Raw genomic sequence first — 22205 nt, forward strand, 5'->3', positions numbered from 1 at the left:
AATTGAAAAAGAAATGAAGCTTAGACAGAATTAAAGTCCGAAAGGAATTAAAATTCAAAAAGAATTAAAACTCAAATAGGATTAAATTTAAAAAGAATTAAAATTAAATTGCAATAAAAAAGTAGAAAAGAATCAAATTTAAAAAGAATTGAAAAAGAAAAACAAATCAAACTTCAAAAAAATAAAAAAATAATTGAAAATTGGAAATTGAAAATTAAAAATTGAAAGAGAATTTAAAATCGTAAAGTAACGAACTTCAGAAAGAATTGAAATTGAAAAAGAATTGAAGTTTAGACAGAAAAAAAAAAAAAAAAAAAGTCCAAAAGAAATTAAAATTCAAAAAGAATTAAAACTCAAATAGAATTTAAATTTAAAAAGAATTAAAATTAAATAAGAATAAAAAATAGAAAAGAATTGAACTACAAATAGAATTGAAAATCTAAGAATTAAAGTTCAAAAAGAATTGAAATTTAAACCGAATTGAAATTGAAATAATAATAAAGTTTAGAAAGAATTAAATTTTTAAATAAATTAAAATTCAGAAAGAATTGAAATCCAGAAAGAAATGAAATCCACAAAGAATTAAAGTTCAAAAAGAATTGAAATTCAAATAGAATTAAAAAAAAAATTATAATTTTTTTTCTAAATTACTTTTTTTCCCCAAAAATGTTCTTATTTGTTTGGATAAAAAAGAATGTTTTCTCCCTTTTCGCACGAAGTCAAAAAAAAAAAAATTGGTCGAATTTAGAAAAATGTGTTTTTTCTTAAATTTAAAGAGCTTAGCTATTCGAAGCTTTAGACAGTCTTATAAAACTTGGAACTTAAAGCCTTTGAAATTAGAATTGCTAGAAATAGAAAACTTTGAAATTCCTCAAGTATTAAAGTCAAAAAGCTTTTTACATGTACATCTTAAATTTAAGAATAAACTCACCGGAAACCTTATACAGTGTTTTTCCAAGTATTTACAAAGTGGATTAAAGGCGCATTTTAGTTGACAAAAATCAAATATATTTAAGTAGCTATTTCGATTTAATAATATTTTACACTAAATTGATTTAACGATTTTTTTTTCTTTTATTTTTACAAGTTTTTAATACTTTTAAGTAATTAGATAATTCTATTGGTACTATTAGATAATTCTATTCTTTTTTTCTTTTTACAAAATCTAATTATTTATTATTGGGAAAATAATTTTATTTTAAATAGGATTTTTATTGTGAAAGTATTTTTATTATAAAAGTATTTTTATTAGGAAAGTATTTTTATTACAAAAGTATTTTTATTATAAATGTATTTTTATTATAAACGAATTGTTTTTAGGAAAATATTTTTATTATAAAACTATTTTTATTTTGAAAGTACTGTTAGGAAAATATTTTTATTTTGAAAGTATTGTTAGGAAAATATTTTTAATATAAAAGTATTTTTATTCAGAAAGTAGTTTTATTTTGAAAGTATTGTTATTAGGAAATTATTTTTAATACGAATGTATTTTTATCATAAAAGTATTTTTATTATAATAGTAACTTTGCAAATATAATAATTTTGTTGCAATCATTTTATTAGGTATAGTAATAATTTTATTACAACAGTAATTTATAATTTTATTATAAAAATAATTGTATTGGAAAAATTTTTTTAGTATAAAAACTACAAAATAATTTGATTACTTTAGTGATTTTATGATAAAAATAATTGCAACGAAAAAATATTTTAATAAAAAAATTTACAAAAATAATTTTATTATAATAGAAATTTTGTTGCAATAGTAATTTTATTACATTCATAATTTAATAACAATATTAATTATATTATAAAAATTGTATTAGGAAACATTTTTAAATAAAAAAGGAACGTAAATAATTATTAATAATTTATTATTTTATTATTATTATTATTATTATTACAAGTTGTTAATGTTTATTGCTAAATAAAATTTATTCTTAATTGACAAAAAATAATATTTATTTCAGATTAGTGAAAATAATTTATTTATTTCTAATTAGCGAAAATATTTATTTCCGATTTTAGCGAAAATAATGTTTATTTTCGATTAGCGAAAAAAATTTTTATTTCTAATTAAAGAAAATCATGTTTATCTAATTAGCGAAAGTTATGTCTAATTAGCGTGTAGAATATTTAAATATCGAATTAACAATATTTTTATTTAAATAATAAATTTTTTCTCATTTTAAAATTTGTGTTCGCAAACTGTACTTAACAGAAAAAAAACAGAAAGAAAATTGAAAAACTGGAGAAAATTTCCCCCTAAATTTTTGTTTTATAATTCATAATTAACAAAATTATAATAAGTGAATCATCAATTTAACGAAGTGAAAATTATTTCATCTCTCGAAGTTGCATGTAATTGTGTTAATTTGTGAGAATTAAATTTTCCCCCTTTATGGAGAAGAAGGATTCTCTCTCTCCCATTAAAAAAAAATATTTGTCCAAACCACTTCTCTCACTTGAAAGAAAGTCAGTCTATTTTTTTTACCCTCTGAATTTTTTTTCTTTTCTACAACATTATAACGATAAGGGAATTTTTTTTTAACCTTCCGTACATTTTAAATGCTGCGAGAAGAGAGTATTTGCGTTGGTGTTTAGCAAATAAATTGAGAGCGGTAATTTTGTCGTTTTGCGCGCACGAAATGGAAATTCAACAGCGTGTGATTTCAAGGTGAGCGCGAGACGATACACTCTGGAAAAATGAGAATGTGGATCAAAGAAGGTGAGCGTAATTGCGTAGCTTGATAACGAGATAATTTCTAATCATAGTGTATAGCTAGATATATATAAAGTTGGAGATCGATTTTCTTGTGGTGGTTCCACTTTCTTAATGATTAAAATCGACTTTTGTAAAAGGGAAAAAAAAAATTTATTTCAAATAAAAAATTATGCTATTTAAAAATTAAATAGACATTTAATTAAAATTTTTAAATTTTAAATTTTAAATTTTAAATTTTAAATTTATTTCAAATGCAAAATTATATTATTTAAAAATTGAATAGACATTTAATTAAAATTATTTAATTTTAAATTTAAAATTTATTTCAAATGCAAAATTATATTATTTAAAAATTAAATAGACAATTAATTAAAATTTTTTAATTTTAAATTTTTTATATAAATTAGATAAAAATTTATGTGTAGCTATTAATTGACACAAATTGAATTTCTATTTTAAATAATTTACTGAAATTTTCAAAAATTCTAAAAAATAATTGGCTTTTGGTGGAAAAATAGATAACAAGTTTTAAAATTTTCTTCTTCTTTGGTATAAAATTAAAATTAGACTATTTTTATTGTTATAGAAAAATTCTACACAAATAAGACTGAAATAATATATAATAAGAAAGTCGATATCTATATGTATACATTATAACTAAGTCTGCCAGAGTTCAGAAACTTTTATGTCTAATAAGTGTATTCAACTTTGTCCTTGATACTTCGTTCAATGAGAACTACGCGAAGTTTATGTTGACAAGTTTCCCTAATAAGCTATTAATATAGCACTTGTGAGAATTTAATTTACATCCCTAATTAGTGCGAGTGTGATATTTGTCTTTTAGTCAATTAGCTAAATTTTTTATATTCCAACGAAACAAATTTTTATTTAAACAAATTATTTAAAGATTTAAATAATGAAAATTAGTTTTTCAAAGGAAATTTTCCAATTAATATACCAAACTCGTTATTTGTGTGTTAATTAATTCGCATTAACGAAATAATTGTCTGAAAATTATAAATATTCATAAATAATTATAGATTTTATAAATTCGTAAATAATAATTCTAGATTTTATGAATTCATGAACAATTATAGATTTTAAAAATTAAAAATTCACTAATTTATAGATTTCTAATTATAAATTCATAAGTGATAGATTTGCAAATTTATGATTTAAAAAAAATTTATAAATCATAAAATTATAAATTCAAATCGCAATTTGCCAATATAAATATATGTACTCTCTAAATCTGAATCAGCGAAAAAAGCGCTGTTTTAACCAGTGAACGAAGTTTTCACTGAAAAATAGTGGAATTTACTGAAGATCAGTGGATGTCACTGAAGCAATCAGTAAACTCTGCGTGTGCGCAGAAGTGTAAAATACTCGTAGCGTCATTTCTATGCAAATGTGGCACATTGCGCGGAATGTTTTTTTTTACATTAGTGACAAATTAATTTAAATTGGATGAAATTAGTGATTAGTGATTAAAGTAAACATTAAAGTGAGCATATTTTCTGTGGTTTCGGTGGTGAATTTAATAAATTTTCAAGTGGTTTTCCTTGAATTGGAAAAATAAATTTATAATGAAAATCTAACTCTAAATTCACAAAAATATTAGTGTTTTAAGTATAATAAAAAATAATAAATCATATACCCGTAAACATTTTAGACACATATTATTGCAAAATTTTATAATTGTTGGTTATAAATTGATTGAAAAGAAAATTAATACAGCTGCCATATTCGATAATACGTAACCGCTGATTGGACCAGCGACTATTCGCTGATTCTCAGTGGCATACTTATAGCTATTTGAATTAGCGACTATTCGCTGAGAATCAGTGAGTTTTCGCTGATTCTGATTTAGAGAGTACTTATAGTTTGAACGTGAAAGAAAAAAAAATAAACTCAGTTTAATGTTTTGTAAAACAGATCGATAGGTGGCGTAATAGTATATAGGTAGTTCACAGCGTTTACTCGATGTCAATTTCGCTCGATTTCAAAGTTTGCCAACGGGTCAAATGTCACCCCAAGAAGACCGATATCAGAAAAGCGCTCTTCGGACATTTATTTATTATACGGACAGGTTTTCTCGACAAGATATTACACACAAGTCTCACTCTCTCTGAGAGAGAGAGAGAGAGAGAAGTGTATTCTACCTTTTTTCCCATCACGATTAAACTTTATTTTACTCGCAGATATATTTTCATGCCAATCATCCTTTCGTTTATGGACATTTATTAAAAATTATCGTTTCACTTTTTTATTTTAGGTTTAGAACAAAAAAAAAAAAAATGTAGCAAAAAATATTCTTTCTGTTTCATTCAAAATGGATGAGGAATTAAAATAAACTTAGCAAATTTAAAAATAATAGAATTTAAAAATTTGTAATTCAAAATTATTGAAAATGGATTTTTTTTTTTTGGTATTTACTAAAAAAAATCCATTTTTTGGAAAAATTACAAATAATTGCAGAAATTCAATTATTTTCAAGAGTGATGAACATTCTTCTCATAAAATTCAATTATCTTTCAAATTAAAAAAAAAAAATTCTTGTCAAAATCTCAATTATCTTTATAAATAAAAAAAAACTCTTCCACAAAGTTCAATTATTTTCCATTTTCAAATCAATTTTAAATTCCCAATGGAAAACATTTAATTATTTTCATAAATAATAATAATTTCTCAGGAATTCAATTATTTAGAAATTTTTTATAAACTCCTTCGCAATAATTCAATTATTTTTATAAATAATAAAATTTTTTTCAAAGGAATTCAATTATTTTCATTAGAAAAATTAAAAATTGTAGAAAATAATAATTGATTTGAAATGATGAAAATAATTTTGAAAAAGTTCTTTATTGTTAAGAAAAAATAATATCTATTTATTAATTATTTTATTATTTCAATTCAAAAATTTGAGTAATTTTTAAAGAAATACTAATACTAATGTTTATAAAATTCTTATGAAGAATTCAATTACTTTCGAAAATAATAAAATTTTTTCACAGAAATTCAATTCTTTTTAAACATTTTAATAAACTTTTCCGCAATAATTCAATTACTTTTGAGAATTATAATAAAATTCCTAGCAATAATTCAATTATTTTTAAAAGTAATTCCTAGCAATAATTCAATTATTTTTAAAAGTAATAAATTTCTTCTTGGAAATTCAATTATTTTAAAAATTTCTAATAAATCGTTCGCAAGAATTCAATTATTTTCATAAATAGTAAAATGTTTTTTAGGAATTCAATTATTTTAAAAAAATGTAATAAAATTTCCCACAGAAATTCAATTATTGACCAATTTTTCAATAGAATTCTTTGTAAAATTTAATTATCTAAAAACTTTTCGCAATTCAATGATTTTCAATATTTACTATTTTCATAAAATTTCCAAACAGAATTTAATTATTTAAAAAATGGTTTGTAAAAATTTTCGTATGAATTCAATTCTTTTCATGAATAATACAAATTTTCATCAATTCAATTATTTAAATTAGAATTTGTTTAAAATTATTCGAAAGAAATGAATTATTTAAAAATTTTTATAAAATTCTTCGCTAAAATAAATTATTTTTTATATATATTTTAAATTCTTTCATGAATAATAAAATTCGTTGCAGGAATTCAATTTATTAGCAGGATAAGAAAAATGTAGATATTTTTCATGAAAATTAGGAAAAAGTCAGGAAAATAAAAAATATGGAATGGAATTTTTGTCAATTTTGTGAAGTGAATAAAACGAGTTTTTTTTGAATGCAGATAATTTGCTAACGGAAAGGAAAACTTACAATTATTATAATGTACATTAAAGGTATAATTAAAAAAAATTCAAATTTTGCAAAATCGATTTTTTTTACTATTTTGTTATGGAAATTTTGCAAAATTATTTCCTTGACCTATTTTTTTTTTATGTAAACTTTGATAAAATTGTTATAATTATTAACTATCGGTAGTAAATTTAAATAGGTACTTATTTTCAATTATAAAATTTTGCAAAATAATTTTTTATTATTATTTATTTATGGAAATTTTGTGAAATTATTTTTTTACTGACTATTAATTTGAATAATTTTGATAAAAGTAACAATTATTAACAATAATTTTAAAAAATTATTTTTTATTATTAATTATTTATGCAAATTTTGATAAAACTGTTGCAATTATTAACTAAAATAAATATTAAATATAATTATTTATTTTCAATTCAAGTTTTGCAAAATTATTTTTCTTTTTTTATTTATGGAAACTTTGAAAATTTTTTTTTTTTATTATTTATTTACGCAAACTTTGATAAAAGTGTTACAATTATTAATTATAGTAAAAATAATTACTTATTAAAATTTTATTAAAATAAACAATTAAATAAATAAAAAATAAATAAATAATTACCCATTATTTTTATTGCAATAATATAATTATTTTTCAGTATTTTACGATTCATAGTAAAAAACTGAAAAAAGAAATACAATAGTATTTCTTTTTTCAGTTTTTTACTTTTGTTGAAATATTTTAATTACTTATTGCTTTGATTACAATTTTTCCTTTTCGTTTTGTGTTTTAATATTTTATTCAAAAATAATTTTGTTTTTATTTTTCTTGCTAAAAATAATATTAATTCCGTATATATGAATAATTTTAACGTTAACACCGACTTTTTAATTAAAAATCGTGGTACATTTTAGAGCCATTGTTCTTTGAGGGTTTCAATTCAAAAGCATCTAAATTGTATGGTTTCGGTCTATATTTTGAGCCACACTTGAGTGCCGTAATTTGGAAGGGTTCTAATTCTGAACTTATGTTATTAATCAACTCCAAAGCATTTAAGAACAGAAGAAAAGAAGGAAATTTTTTAGTTATATTTATAGAAACTACAATTTTTCTCTTTTTTTCCAAATAAATTAATTTTTTCTTTCCTACCAACAGAAATTGAAAATGTTTTTAAAAAAAATAAATAAAAGAAGTAAAAGAATAATACGAAAACCTATAAATAAGAATAAAAAATTTATTTTTCGAAAATAATTTGAAAGAAAATTATGAAAAGAATTCGAAAAATATATTTTTAAAATAACTTGAAAAGTATTTTTGGAAAACAATTTAAAAATAAATGGAAAAATATATTTTTAAAAAAACTTTAAATGTATTTTTCGAAATTGATTGAAAAATTACTTTAAAATTATTTTTTGAAAATAATATGAAGAATATTTGAAAATAATTTTTGAAATTTTTAGAAGAAATATTAAAGGGAAATATTTTTTTACAGTTTCGGAATTTGCCCAAGAATTGGGCGGGGCAATGGAGTCCCATTCCGCCAACGTTCGTCGTCTCGTGGACGATTTTCGAAATCGTGCGGGTGACACGAGAGATTCCAGTGGAATGCGACGAGTTTGGGAGAATTTGTTGCGACAAGTTGAAGCAGATGCGACAACCCATCTCGATCTTGCTGGACTTTTACAACAACAAATATCGAGACCAACATCGGAAGCAAGTTTTCATCGTAAAGTACAATCCCGAAAGGTACATTTATCAATAGAAAAAAAATTCAATTCTGTATCAAAATAATTATATTTATGGGGGGGGGATCAATTCTAAATAGGAAAAATCCAATTGACAATAGAAAAATTTAATTTTAAATTAAAAACTCCAATTGTAAATCAAAAAAAATTGAATTTTAAATAAAAAAATTATTTCTCCACAAAAAAAATCAGTTATAAATAAACTAGGTAATTTTATTCTAATTTCTAAATAAAAAACTCAATTTTAAAAAGAAAAATTTAATTTAGACTGATAAAATTCAATTCTAAATAGAAACATTAAATTTCGAATAAAAAACTTCAATTCTAAGTTTAACAAAATTCAATTCGAAAAAGAAAATATTAATTCTGAATGAAAAAATTCAATTTTAAATAGAAACATTCAATTTTGAATGAAAAACTTCAATTTTAAATTTAAAAAATGAATTTTGGATGAAAAAATTCAATTTTAAATTTAAAAAAATGGATTTTGGATGAAAAAATAAATTCTAAATAAAAAAATTCAATTCTGAATGAGAAAATTAAATTGAAAATAGGAAAATTCAATTCTACTTATAAAATAAATTCTGAATGGAAAAAATCAATTCTCAATTAAAAAATTCAATTCGAAAAAGAAAATATTAATTCTGAATGGAAAAATTCAATTTTAAATGGAAACATTCAATTTTGAATGAAAAACTTCAATTTTAAATTTAAAAAAATGAATTTTGGATGAAAAAATTCAATTTTAAATTTTAAAAAATGGATTTTGGATGAAAAAATAAATTCTAAATAAAAAAAATTCAATTCTGAATGAGAAAATTAAATTGAAAATAGGAAAATTCAATTCTACTTATAAAATAAATTCTGAATGGAAAAAATCAATTCTCAACTAAAAAATTCAATTCGAAAAAGAAAATATTAATTCTGAATGGAAAAATTCAATTTTAAATGGAAACATTCAATTTTGAATGAAAAACTTCAATTTTAAATTTTAAAAAATGAATTTTGGATAAAAAAATTCAATTTTAAATTTAAAAAAATGGATTTTGGATGAAAAAATAAATTCTAAATAAAAAAATTCAATTCTGAATGAGAAAATTAAATTGAAAATAGGAAAATTTAATTCTACTTATAAAATAAATTCTGAATAGAAAAAATCAATTCTCAATTAAAAAATTCAATTCGAAAAAGAAAATATTAATTCTGAATGGAAAAATTCAATTTTAAATGGAAACATTCAATTTTGAATGAAAAACTTCAATTTTAAATTTAAAAAAATGAATTTTGGATGAAAAAATTCAATTTTAAATTTTAAAAAATGGATTTTGGATGAAAAAATAAATTCTAAATAAAAAAATTCAATTCTGAATGAGAAAATTAAATTAAAAATAGGAAAATTAAATTCTACTTATAAAATAAATTCTGAATGGAAAAAATTAATTCTCAACTAAAAAATTCAATTCGAAAAAGAAAATATTAATTCTGAATGGAAAAATTCAATTTTAAGTGGAAACATTCAATTTTGAATGAAAAACTTCAATTTTAAATTTAAAAAAATGAATTTTGGATGAAAAAATTCAATTTTAAATTTTAAAAAATGGATTTTGGATGAAAAAATAAATTCTAAATAAAAAAATTCAATTCTGAATGAGAAAATTAAATTGAAAATAGGAAAATTCAATTCTACTTATAAAATAAATTCTGAATGGAAAAAATCAATTCTCAATTAAAAAATTCAATTCGAAAAAGAAAATATTAATTCTGAATGGAAAAATTCAATTGTAAATGGAAACATTCAATTTTGAATGAAAAACTTCAATTTTAAATTTAAAAAAATGAATTTTGGATGAAAAAATTCAATTTTAAATTTTAAAAAATGGATTTTGGATGAAAAAATAAATTCTAAATAAAAAAATTCAATTCTGAATGAGAAAATTAAATTGAAAATAGGAAAATTCAATTCTACTTATAAAATAAATTCTGAATGGAAAAAATCAATTCTCAACTAAAAAAATTCAATTCAAAAGAGAAAATATCAATTCTGAATAAAAAAATTAAATTTTAAATAGAAACAATCAATTTTAAATGAAAAACTTCAATTTTAAATTTAAAAAAATGGATTTTGTATGAAAAAATTCAATTTTACATAGAAAAATTAAATTTTGAATGATACAAAATTCTATTTTTAATAAATAATTTCATTCTAAATAAACAAAATTTTATTTAAACACAAAATTCAATTATACTTAATAAAATCAATTCTAAATAAAAAAATTTAATTCTGAACAATAGAAAATTGTATTCTAAACAAATAATTTTATTCTAAATAATCAAATTTTATTTTAAGTCAAAATTTAATTCTGAATAAGGAAATTAAATTGTAATTAGGAAAATACAATTCTACTTTATAAAATCAATTCTAAATGAAAAAATTCAATTCTGACCTAAAGAAATTAAATTCTAAAGAGAAAATTTCAAATCTGAATAAAAAAATGTTGTCTAACTAAAAAAATTCAATTCTAAATGACAAATCTTACTCTAAAAAAAGAATTTAATTTATTTAAACAAAAAACTTCCATTCTGCATTAAAAAATTCAACTCTAAATTTAAAAAAATCTAATTCTAAATATGAAAGATTCAATTCTGATAATAAATTCAATTTTTAATAAAATATTTTATTCTAAATAAACAAATTTTATTTTAAAGAAAAAAAAATTTTCTGTTGGCAAAAAAAATGCAATTCTTTATGAATAAATTCATTTATTAATAAAAATATTCAAATCCCCCCAAAAAATGCTATTCTGAATAAAAAAAATGAATTTTAAATTAGTAAATTAATTTTTAATTAACAAAAATTCAATTCAAAGTAAAAAAAAAATAAAGTTTTTCGTAGGAGGGAAAAAAATTCAATTCTCAGTAAAGAAAAATTCTATTATAAATTTCTAATTGAATAAATTTAATTCTAAGTAAAGAAATTTAATTTTTTCCCTAATAATTGAATTCTTCTTCCTACAAAATATTTATATTTTACTTAGAATTGAATTTCTTTGCATAGAATTGAATTTCCATATTTGGAATTAAATTTCTTTACTTAAATTTGAATTTATTCACTTAGAATTGAATTTTTTACTTAGAATAGAATTTCCCCCTCAACAAAATTTTATTTTTTCACGTAGAATTGAATTTCTCTATTAGGAATTGAATTTCTAAAAATTTTTTTTAATTAAAATTGAATTTATTTACAAAATAATTTCATTTTTTACTTAATTTTTGTTCCCTTACAAAAATGTAAATTTTTTTAAATAATTGAGTTTTTACTCAATATAGGGTAAATGCACTAGTAGTCGGACACTTAAGGATACAATCTTAAATTATGCTTCTTTTCTTGAAATAGCAAATATCTACTGTGTTTATAAGCACATTATTAATTAAAGGAGTTCTTCAGGATTAAAAATCATATAAATTTGTTACAAATAGTTGAGTATTTAATAAAATATAAACATTTTAATAAAAAATTACGAATGCTTTAGTAGTCGGACACTTTTTCCCCTTGTTTCTATAGTCGGACATCTGTCAGATATTTTGAATTTATAAAGTGAAAAAGATAATTTTTTAATTGCTATCTGCTGGAAAATGGAATTAAAGCATATTAGAAGTTATTAATATAATATTTAAACCCTATACGTTTTAATATTTATGATTAATTATCAACAAAACTTTGTGCCACTCATCGCGCTACTCGAAAATGGTTGTATCTATAGTCGGACACCATGATTTTTAAAACATTAAATAAAATATTTCTTGTTTAATTATTTTCAAAAATAACACTATTTTAATAAAATATCAACTTTACACATTCGTCTAGTATACTTTTTAAAGTAATTATCACAATGCATTATTATTTATTTGCCAAAAAACACGAAAGTGTCCGACTACTAGTACTGTCCGACTATACCCGCACTTACCCTATAGAAATTCAATTCTAATTAAAAAATACAATTTTTGGGAGAGGAAAAATGTTATTCTAAGTAAAAAATTCAATTTTAAGCAATGACATTCAATTGTAAGTAAAAAATATAAATATTTCGTAGGGGGAAGAATTCAATTCTTAGGAAAAAACAAAATTTTTCCTACAGATAAAAATTCAATTCTAAGTAAAAAATAAATATTTCGTAGGGGGAAGAATTCAATTCTTAGAAAAAAACAAAATTTTTCCTAGAGGTAAAAATTCAATTCTAAGTAAAAATTAAATATTTCGTAAGGGGAAGAATTCAATTCTTAGGAAAAAACAAAATTTTTCCTACAGGTAAAAATTCAATTCTAAGTAAAAAATAAATATTTCGTAGGGGGAAGAATTCAATTCTTAGGAAAAAACAAAATTTTTCCTACAGGTAAAAATTCAATTCTAAGTAAAAAATAAATATTTTCGTAGAGGGAAAAATTCAATTTTAAGTAAAAAATAAATATTTTCGTAGGGGAAAAAATTAAATTTAAGTAAAAAATAAATATTTCGTAGAGGGAAAAATTCAATTTTAAGTAAAAAATACTACCGATTTTTCATAGGAGGAAAAAAATACAACTCCTAGTTATAAATTTCGAAAAAAATACTAACTTTTATTTTTATTTTTTCACAATAAAAATAACAAATAAAATACAAAAAAAAACAATGAACAAAAGCAGAGGGAAAAAAATCAATAGAGTAAAAATTTGTTGATGAAAAATTCTTTTATCCATTTCTTTTTTCTCTTTTTTTTCTCTATATATTCAGATATTTGCGCATCGCGAGGCTTACGAGCAGGTAGTGAGTAAGACAGAGGAGAAATTGCAGAGGGCCAGAACAGATTACAAGCGGGCATACGCCGCTTTATTGAATAGCGAGAGCGGAAACGATCAAGAATTGAAGCGAGCCTATCTCGAGGCTCACAATGCTTACGTTCTTCAATTGCGAGCGACCAATGCCATCACTGAACGCTACCAATATCAATGCCTTCCTGGTCTACTAAATGAAATCGCCGAGGTCTACGAGGAATTATGTGGACTCGCCTGTAACTGTATTGCCGGAATTTCCGACGCTGCCGGCGAACGTTCACAAGAACAATCGAAACGCTTTCAAAACCTCACCAAAGAGGCTCGTGCAATCTCATCTCAAAATGATTTGCAGGCAAGTATTTTTCACCCCTTCATTAATTTATATCTATTTATTTATTTTCAATTATTTTTTCATTATTATTTATTCTTTATTTATTTATTCATTATTTATTTTATTATTAGAAAATTTTTTATTTTCAAATATAAATTTTTTAAATAATTTTTTAATCAAAATTTAAAAAATTCACTCATTAAGTACAACATTAATTATTACTGTTCATATTTTCAAAAATTTTAATAAATCATTCGAAAAAATTCAATTATTTTTATAAATAGTAAAATTCTTCACAAGAATTCAATTAATTTTATAAATACTAAAATTCTTTGCAGGAAGTAATTATTTTTAATCAAATTTAAATAAAATTACACGAAAGAATTTAATTATTTTAAATAATTTCATAATCAAAATTTAGAAAATTCACTTATTAAGTACAACATTAATTATTACTGTTCATATTTACAAAAATTTTAATAAAATTTCACGAAAGAATTACATTATTTTCAAAAATTTTAATAAATCCTCCAAAACAATTCAATTATTTTTTTAAATAGTAAAATCTTTACCAAAATTCAATTTTTTTGAAAACAATTTTAATTGAGTTCTTCGGAAGAATTCAATTTTTGAAAAAAATTTTAGCACATTTAGAAAAAATTCAAATTTTTTTTCTAAAATTTTAATAAATCATTCGAAAAAATTCAATTATTTTTATAACTAATAAAATTCTTCACAAGAATTCAATTAATTTGATAAATATAGTAAAATTCTTTGCAGGAATTCAATTATTTTCAAAACAATTTTAATTGAATTCCTCGGATTTTAATAAATCCTTGGAAAAAATTTAATTATTTTTATAAATAGTAAAATTCTTCACAAGAATTCAATTAACTTTATAAATACTAAAATTCTTTGCAGGAATTAAATTATTTTTAATCAAATTTAAATAAAATTACACGAAAGAATTTAATTATTTTAAATAATTTCATAATCTAAATTTAGAAAATTCACTTATTAAGTACAACATTAATTATTAATATTCATATTTTCAAAAATTTTAATAAAATTTCACGAAAGAATTCCATTATTTTCAAAAATTTTAATAAATCCTTCAAAACAATTCAATTATTTTTTTAAATAGTAAAATCTTTACAAAAATTAAATTATTTTGAAAACAATTTTAATTGAGTTATTCGGAAGAATTCAATTTTTGAAAAAAAATTTAGCACAATTCGAAAAAATTCAAATTTTTTTCTAAAATTTTAATAAATCCTTCCAAACATTTCAATTATTTTTATAAATAGTAAAATCCCTTGCTGAAATTTAATTCTTTTCAAAACAATTTGTCTCCCCTTAATAAATAATAAAAAATAGTAAATAATTAAAAATATTTACTCAATTGTAATAATAACAATTATTATTATTTTTATCATTATTTATTCATGGATAATTATTTCTTTCCTATTTTTTTATCAGCTCTTTAAATAATTTATTTTATTTATTTGTCAAAACTACTATTTTATTTATTGATTTACTTTTTTCGAATTGTTTACTTAAAATTTTATTTATTTTAATACTCGTTGTTCAACTGAGTAAATTAAAAAATAATTTAAAAAAAATTTATTTTGAAAGATCAATTTCAATTTTTGAATAATTTCAGATTCAAAAATACAATAAATTCAATTATTAACAAATTTACTAATTAATTATTATTGTTTATTATTCTCAAAAATTTTTATAAAAATCTTCTCGAGAAATCAATTATTTTCATAAACAATGAAATTCTTCAGAAAAATTCAATTATTTTTCTAAATAGTACAATTCTTCGTAGGAATTCAATTATATTAAATAAAGTTTCATGAAAGAATTCAATTATTTTTAAAAATTGTTATAAAATTTTCTGACAGAATTCAATTCTTTTCTAAAGTTTTTTTTTATAAAGTTCTTGGAAACAATTCAATTATTTTATTGACAATATTTTAATAAAATTTCTCGAGAGGATTCAATTATTTTTAAAAATTGTAATCAAATTCTGTGAAGAATTCAATGATTTTCTATAAAGTTTTAATAAAGTTGTTGGAAATAATTCAATTATTCAATCAGAGAATTCAATTAATTTTAAAAGTTTTAATAAAATCTTTTTGAAAGAATTCAATTATTTTCAAAAACTTTCATAAAATGTTTCAAAAGAATTCAATTATTTTCAAAGAAAAAGTTCATTTCTTTGCATGAATTCAATTATTTCCAGTACAATTTTTATTTGTTTATTTATTACTTTTGAATTATGAATTTTTCCATTTTACTTTTTTTAAATAATTTTTATTATATAATATGTGCAAAATGGTTTTTGTTGGACCCATTTATAATTAAATTCAAATTCGATTCTAAGCAAAGAAATTCAATTCTAAGTAAAAATTAAATTTTTTTGTGGGAAAAATTCTATTCTAAGTAAAAAAATTCAATTCTAAATTTCTAAGTGAATAAATTCAATAGTAAGTAAAAAAATTCAATTCGAAGCAAAGAAATTCAATTCTAAATAGAGAAATTCAATTCAATTTTTTTAATAAATATTTTCTATATAATGGACAATAATTATGGTAAATAAATATTTATTTATTAAAAAAAATGATGATTATTATTATTATTTTTTTTTTTATTATGTAATAATAATTTTTCTCGGTAATAATTATTATGATTGGATAACGAATTCACTGGGAAGCAGATGCATAATTTAAAACACGTGAAATTATGCATTTGATCGAATAAAGATTTGAAGGGAATTTCTGTCTCTCTCTCTCTCGTGGTCCATGGCTTGCATAGACGGTTATAAAGTATTAGCATAATTCTAATTTTCTGCGAGCAAAAGTTTCTCACCGAGATGATGATACGATAAATTCTATTAGGTTTTGGCACGAAGTTTGTCATCTGCAGCTACTGTTCGAAAGCCACCACGTCGTCTATTCGTGACTCCAGCACCACCGGATCAGGTGCCAGTTGAGAGGCTAAATCAAGTTCCTACATTGCGCGACGAGTTGGTACCAACCGGAACCAGTACCCTACCTTTGATGGATGATTTGCATAGAGAATCTGAAAGTTTGACACAGGAAATTGGACGTCTACAGGATGCCCTTGAGGCTCTAACTCGTATGCAACGAAAGTAAGTCGAGAAAAATTATTTTTATTTTACCCCTCATTATTCCAAGTCTCGTCATTTTTATGGACAAATTATATTTTTACCCCATTTTATACTGTATTTATTACTATACTTTTCATTTTTTTTTATTATTTTTTTTATCATTTTGGTCATTTTTTAAATTATATTTATATTTATTATTTACTTCTATTTTTCTAATTTATTTTTATATTCATTGGTTTATTTATTGAAACTGAAATTTCACTACTTTTCCTTCTTTCCTTTTTTTTTCTTTATACACAAACTTTCAATTCTAAACAAAAACATTTTATTCTGAATAAAAAATTCAATTCTGAATGCAAAAATCCAAATCTAAATAAAAAAAAATCATTTCTGATTGAATAAATTCAATTCTAATTTCTAAATATAAGGGAATTTTGTTCTTAAAGAAAAAATTCAATTCAAAATAGAAAATAAACTTTTTTGGGGTAAAAATTCTATTGTAAGTAAAAAATAACATTTTTTGAAAAAAAAATTCAATTCTAAGAAAATAAAAGAAATAAAAAATTAAATTAGTAAAAAATTAAATTTTTTGGGGGGAAAAATTCTATTTTAGGTAAAAAATTAAATTTTTTGGAAGAAAAATTCTATTTAAGTAAATAAATTCAATTGTAATTAAAGAAATTCAATTCTAAATAGAGAAATTCAATTCCAAGCAAAGAAATTTAATTCTAGGTAAAAAATTAGATTTTTTGGGGGAAAAATTCTATTTTAGGTAAAAAAAATCCAATTCTAAGTAAATAAATTCAATTGTAAGTAAAGAAATACAATTCAAAGCAAAAAAATTCAATTCTAAATAGAGAAATTCATTTCAAAGCAAAGAAATTCAATTCTAAGTAAAAAATAATTTTTTTTGGGGGGAAAATTCTATTTTACGTAAAAAAATTCAATTCTAAGTGAATAAATTCAATTGTAAGTAAAGAAATTTAATTCTAAATAGAGAAATTCAATTCTAAGTAAAAAATAAAATTTTTTTGTGGGAAAAATTCTATTCTAAGTAAAAAAATTTAATTCAAAGTAAATAAATTCAATTGTAAGTAAAGAAATTTAATTCTAAATGTAGAAATACAATTCGAAGTAAAAAATAAAAATTTTTTGGATGAAAAATTTTATTCTAAGTAAAAAACTTCAATTTATTATTAAAACAGAAATTTCACTATTTTTCCTTCTTTCCTTCTTTTTCCTTTATATAAAAAATTTTAATGTTAAACAAAAATATATTATTCTGAATAAAAAATTGAATTCTGAATGAAAAAATAAAAAAAATTCAATTCTGAATGAAAAAAATTCATTCAAACTAGAAAATTTTAATTTTGAACGAGAAAATTTCAATTCTAAATAGAAAAATGTATTTTTATATAAAATAATTCAGCTCAAAATAAAAGAATTTAATTATGAACAAAAAAATTCAATTCTGAACGAAAAAATTCATTCAAAATAGAAAATATTAATTTTGAACGAAAAAATTTCAATTCTAAATAGAAAAATTTATTTCTAAATGAAATAACTCAACTCTAAATAAAATAATTTAATTCTGAACAGAAAATTCAATTCTGAACGGAAAAATTCAATTCTGAACAAAAAAATTCATTCAAAATAGAAAATTTTAATTTTGAAGGAAAAAAATTCAATTCTAAACAGAAACATTTATTTTTAAATGAAATAATTCAACTCTAAATAAAAGAATTTAATTCTGAACAAAAAAAATTAATTCTAAATAGAAAAATTCAATTACGAACGAAAAAATTCAATTATAAATAAAAGAATTCAATTCTGAATGCGAAAATATATCCAATTCTAAATAGAAAAATTCAATTTTAATTATAAAAAATGTGATTTCTAAGGAAAAGAATTCAATTCAGAACAAAAAATTCAATTCTAAACTAAAAAATTTTATTCTACGTAAAAAATTGAATCCTGAATGAAAGAATTCAATTCTAAATAAAAGCATTCGATTCTGATTGAAATAATTCAATTATAAATGAAATACTTCCTCCACGAGGAAGCAATAAATTCAATTCTACATAAAAAAAAATCTAATTCTAAATAGAAAAATTCTATTCGAAAATAAAAAATTGAATTTTGTATGAAAAAATTTAATTCTAATTAAAAGAATTTTTTTAGAAGGATAAATTTAATTCTAAATAAAAATATTCAAAGCTGAGTGAATAGATTTAATTTTAAGTAAAAATATTCAATGCGTAAAAAAAAAGTTTTTTACAGGGAAAAATTCAATTTTAAGTAAAAAAAAATAAATTTTAATTGATTAAATTCAATTCTAAATGTAGAAATTGAATTCAAAGCAAAGAAATTAAATTCTAAGAAAGAAATAAAAATTTTTTTTTTGGAAAAATTGTATTCTAAGTAAGAAAATTCAATTTTGAGTGAATAAATTCATTTTGTAAGTAAAGAAATTCAATTCTAAATAGAGAAATTCAATTCTAAGTAAAAAATTAATTTTTTTTTGGGAAAAATTCTATTCTTAGTAAAAAAAAAATTCAATTCAAAGTGAATAATTTGAAGAAAAGAAATTCAATTCTAAGCAAAAAATAAAAAAATTTTTTAGGGGAAAATTTAATTTTGAGAATATGATTACAATATATGTGAATACATTAAATTCAAAATAAAATAAATTTAATTCTGAATAAAGTGAATTCAATTCTGAATAAAAAAATAAAGAAATTTCATTCTATAAGTAAAAAATAATAATAATAAATTTAAAAAGAATAATTAAATTTAACTGAATTAGTTTAATGAATTTTCATAATTTTTGTCCACTTTGAAATGTCTTCTTTCGAAATAAAGATGAAAAATTAATTATGCTAATTAATACAAAGGACATTTTTTTCTATTGAACATTCTAATTAAAAATTTAAAGCAAAAAAAAAGAGATTCCCTAATGGAAACTATTAAAAAGGAGAATATTTTCTAGTCGGTTTTTTTTGCTTTTCTTTTCTTTTTTTTTGTAGGAAAAAAGAATTATTCTCGATTTTGTAAAATATGAGACGCTTTGTGGAATAAAAGAGAGTCAAGAGGCAATGCCACAGTTACAAAGACTCTTTTTAACATCAGAATTTCATCCCTTGAGAATTTACACATATATACATTCACCAACATATAACCCGTGAGCTTTCAAAAATATACATATTCCCTGGTTCATCATAAATTAATTTATTTCCGTGAAAATATTATCCATCTTCTTTCAATGAACGTCCTAATCTTTCACAATCAAAAAAAAAAGGAAAAAAAAATTTTTTTTTATGTATAAATAATCTCCTTTTTATCTCTCTATGGAAAATATAATTTTTTCTTTTCATATATAAAAATTTACTTTTGAAATAAATTTTTCATCTCAATTTCTATATTTTTCTTGTTATGAAAAAAATTAATTTTTAAATTTGGATTTTTTTTTAAAAAAGGAAAATTGTTTTTTAATAGTAAAAAAGTCACTTCTGTATATTTTTCTTGATAAAAATTAATTTCAAACATTCACTGTAATTATTAATTATTAGGTATTTTCCCATTAAATTTTAAAAAACAGAAAATTATTTTTTAAAAAATCATTTCACTTTCTAATTTCTATATTTTTCTATTTTCTATTGTGTGAAAAAATTAAATATTGTTAGGGGAACATAGTCTAGGTCGGCCACCTTTTTGACTTTTGTTTATAACTTTTTTTTAAAAATGAATTTGGACAATTGAAGTATATGGTTGGAAAGTCCTGTTTAATAGGAACATTTTTTCTGTACAAAGTAAATTGACAGGTTTAAAAATGAAAAAGTTATAAAGATTTAAAAAAAAAAAAATTTGTAGTCCAGGTTGGCCATTACAGTCAAGGTCGGCCATGTTTAAAATTCAAAGGGCATTAATCGTTAAAAAATAAAATGACATGTTTAGAGTTACGGAAAATTGATTCTTTATTGTTTACAGTTTGTAACTTAATGAAATAACAAAATAATAACAATAAACAATATAAAAAAATAAATATAAATAAAAAAAATTTTTGCACTAAAATATTAATAAAATTAAATAAAAATATTAATAAGATGATCAATTATATTATGAGTTATACAGAATTGCAGTTTTTGCAAATGAAGTAGCTCGTCCTCAACTTTGCGCATTTTAAACACATAGTGGCCGACCTTGACAGTAAGTAACATTACCGAATTGTTGTAACCATAAAGAAATACGTTTCGGGATTCGATTTTTTACTTTGTTTTCCTTTCAACCATGAGTCCCACAAATTTTCTGCATACTTGCCTTGACGATTCAATTTGTTTTTTATCTTTTATTAATGGTTTTTCACATTATGCACAAAACTTTTTTTGAGCTTTTTTTGTACCGACGTCACAGAAAACACAATTTTCGATTTTCCGAAAATGTAATTGAACAAAAAGTTAGGTTTCACTAAGACAAGCTTCGACAAAAATGCGCGTAGGTGGCGCTAGTGAACTTGACAAAAAAACGCGAGTGGCCTACCTAGACAGTAGGCCAACCTTGACTACATTCCCCTACAATTATTTTGTTTCAAATAATTTTTACTTTTCGAAGTTAACGAACAAAGACAAAAATTATTCAAAAAAAAAATAATCCAACTTTATGGAAAGATAATTTATCCGCTTATTTATTATTTTTCCAAAGGAAAATAATTTTTCCTTTATGTGTCAGAAAAGAATCTTCGATTTGAAAATAGAAAATTTATTCTGTGAATATTTTTCTTTTGATCCTGCAACGTTTTCTTTTGGGGGGGGGTTCCTTATTTTTCATTTTTTTTTTTTATGAAGATATATCTTGAAAAGAGAAATGAATGCATGCAAAAAAAAATGGAGAAAATTCAAATCCTATATCGTGAATTTTCTCTATTTTTTTTTCTTTTTAGCTTTCTTTCAATCACTCTGGAATTCCATATCAAAGTAGAAAAATTCGATTTACTTTTTCGCTTACAGAAGCGTGGAGGGAAATGTTCACACCAAAATTGCTGAGCTTCAGGAAGATATTTCAATGAAACGCTTTGATCTAGGAGTGGCACAACTTCATTTAGCTGCTGTTCAAGCTCAGGTAAGATTTCTTTTGTTTCAATTAAAAAAAAAATTTATTCAAACTCACAATTTTTGTCCCATATTTTACAATTGGAATAATTTATTTATCACAAAAATTTTTGAATATTTTGACGAAATTTCAATTCGATGTTTTTATTTCATATTTATTTAAAAAATAAAATATTTCGTTTAAGATTTTTATTTATTAACTTACGATTTTAGTCGGTTATTTATTTATAGAATAAAATATTTTATTTTGTTGTTTATAATTTAAACATTTTACTCGTTTAATTATTTACTAACTAAATAAATTATTCGGTTAACTTTTTAGTTAATAAATAACTAACTAAATAAAATAAATATTTTTTTATTCATTAACTAAATAATTTCAACTTTATTATTATAAATTTGCCGAGTAATAGCTTCAATTACATATTCATTAACTAAATATTTTATTTAGTTTCTTATTTACATAGCAAATATTTTGTTAATAATTAATCAAAAAATGTATTTAATTAATAAATAAGTAACCAAATAAAAAATAAATATTTTTTATTGATTCACTAAATATTTTATTT

General features: G+C 20.8%; 1 protein-coding gene across 4 annotated transcripts in view; it reads left to right on the forward strand.

The window, feature by feature from the left end:
• The window catches only part of LOC122507092, a 210791-nt gene that overhangs the window by 108091 nt on the left and 80495 nt on the right, over positions 1–22205 (forward strand). For all 4 annotated transcript variants that reach the window (XM_043619609.1, XM_043619611.1, XM_043619612.1 and 1 more), the window contains exons 3-6: positions 8000–8253; positions 13021–13413; positions 16299–16552; positions 21535–21646. In XM_043619609.1, coding sequence (XP_043475544.1) covers positions 8000–8253; positions 13021–13413; positions 16299–16552; positions 21535–21646 — 1013 coding nt within the window. The remainder of the gene's footprint in view (positions 1–7999; positions 8254–13020; positions 13414–16298; positions 16553–21534; positions 21647–22205) is intronic.

This window comes from Leptopilina heterotoma, unplaced genomic scaffold (assembly GCF_015476425.1).
Source record: "Leptopilina heterotoma isolate Lh14 unplaced genomic scaffold, ASM1547642v1 Lhet_45, whole genome shotgun sequence".
Lineage (NCBI taxonomy): Eukaryota > Metazoa > Arthropoda > Insecta > Hymenoptera > Figitidae > Leptopilina > Leptopilina heterotoma.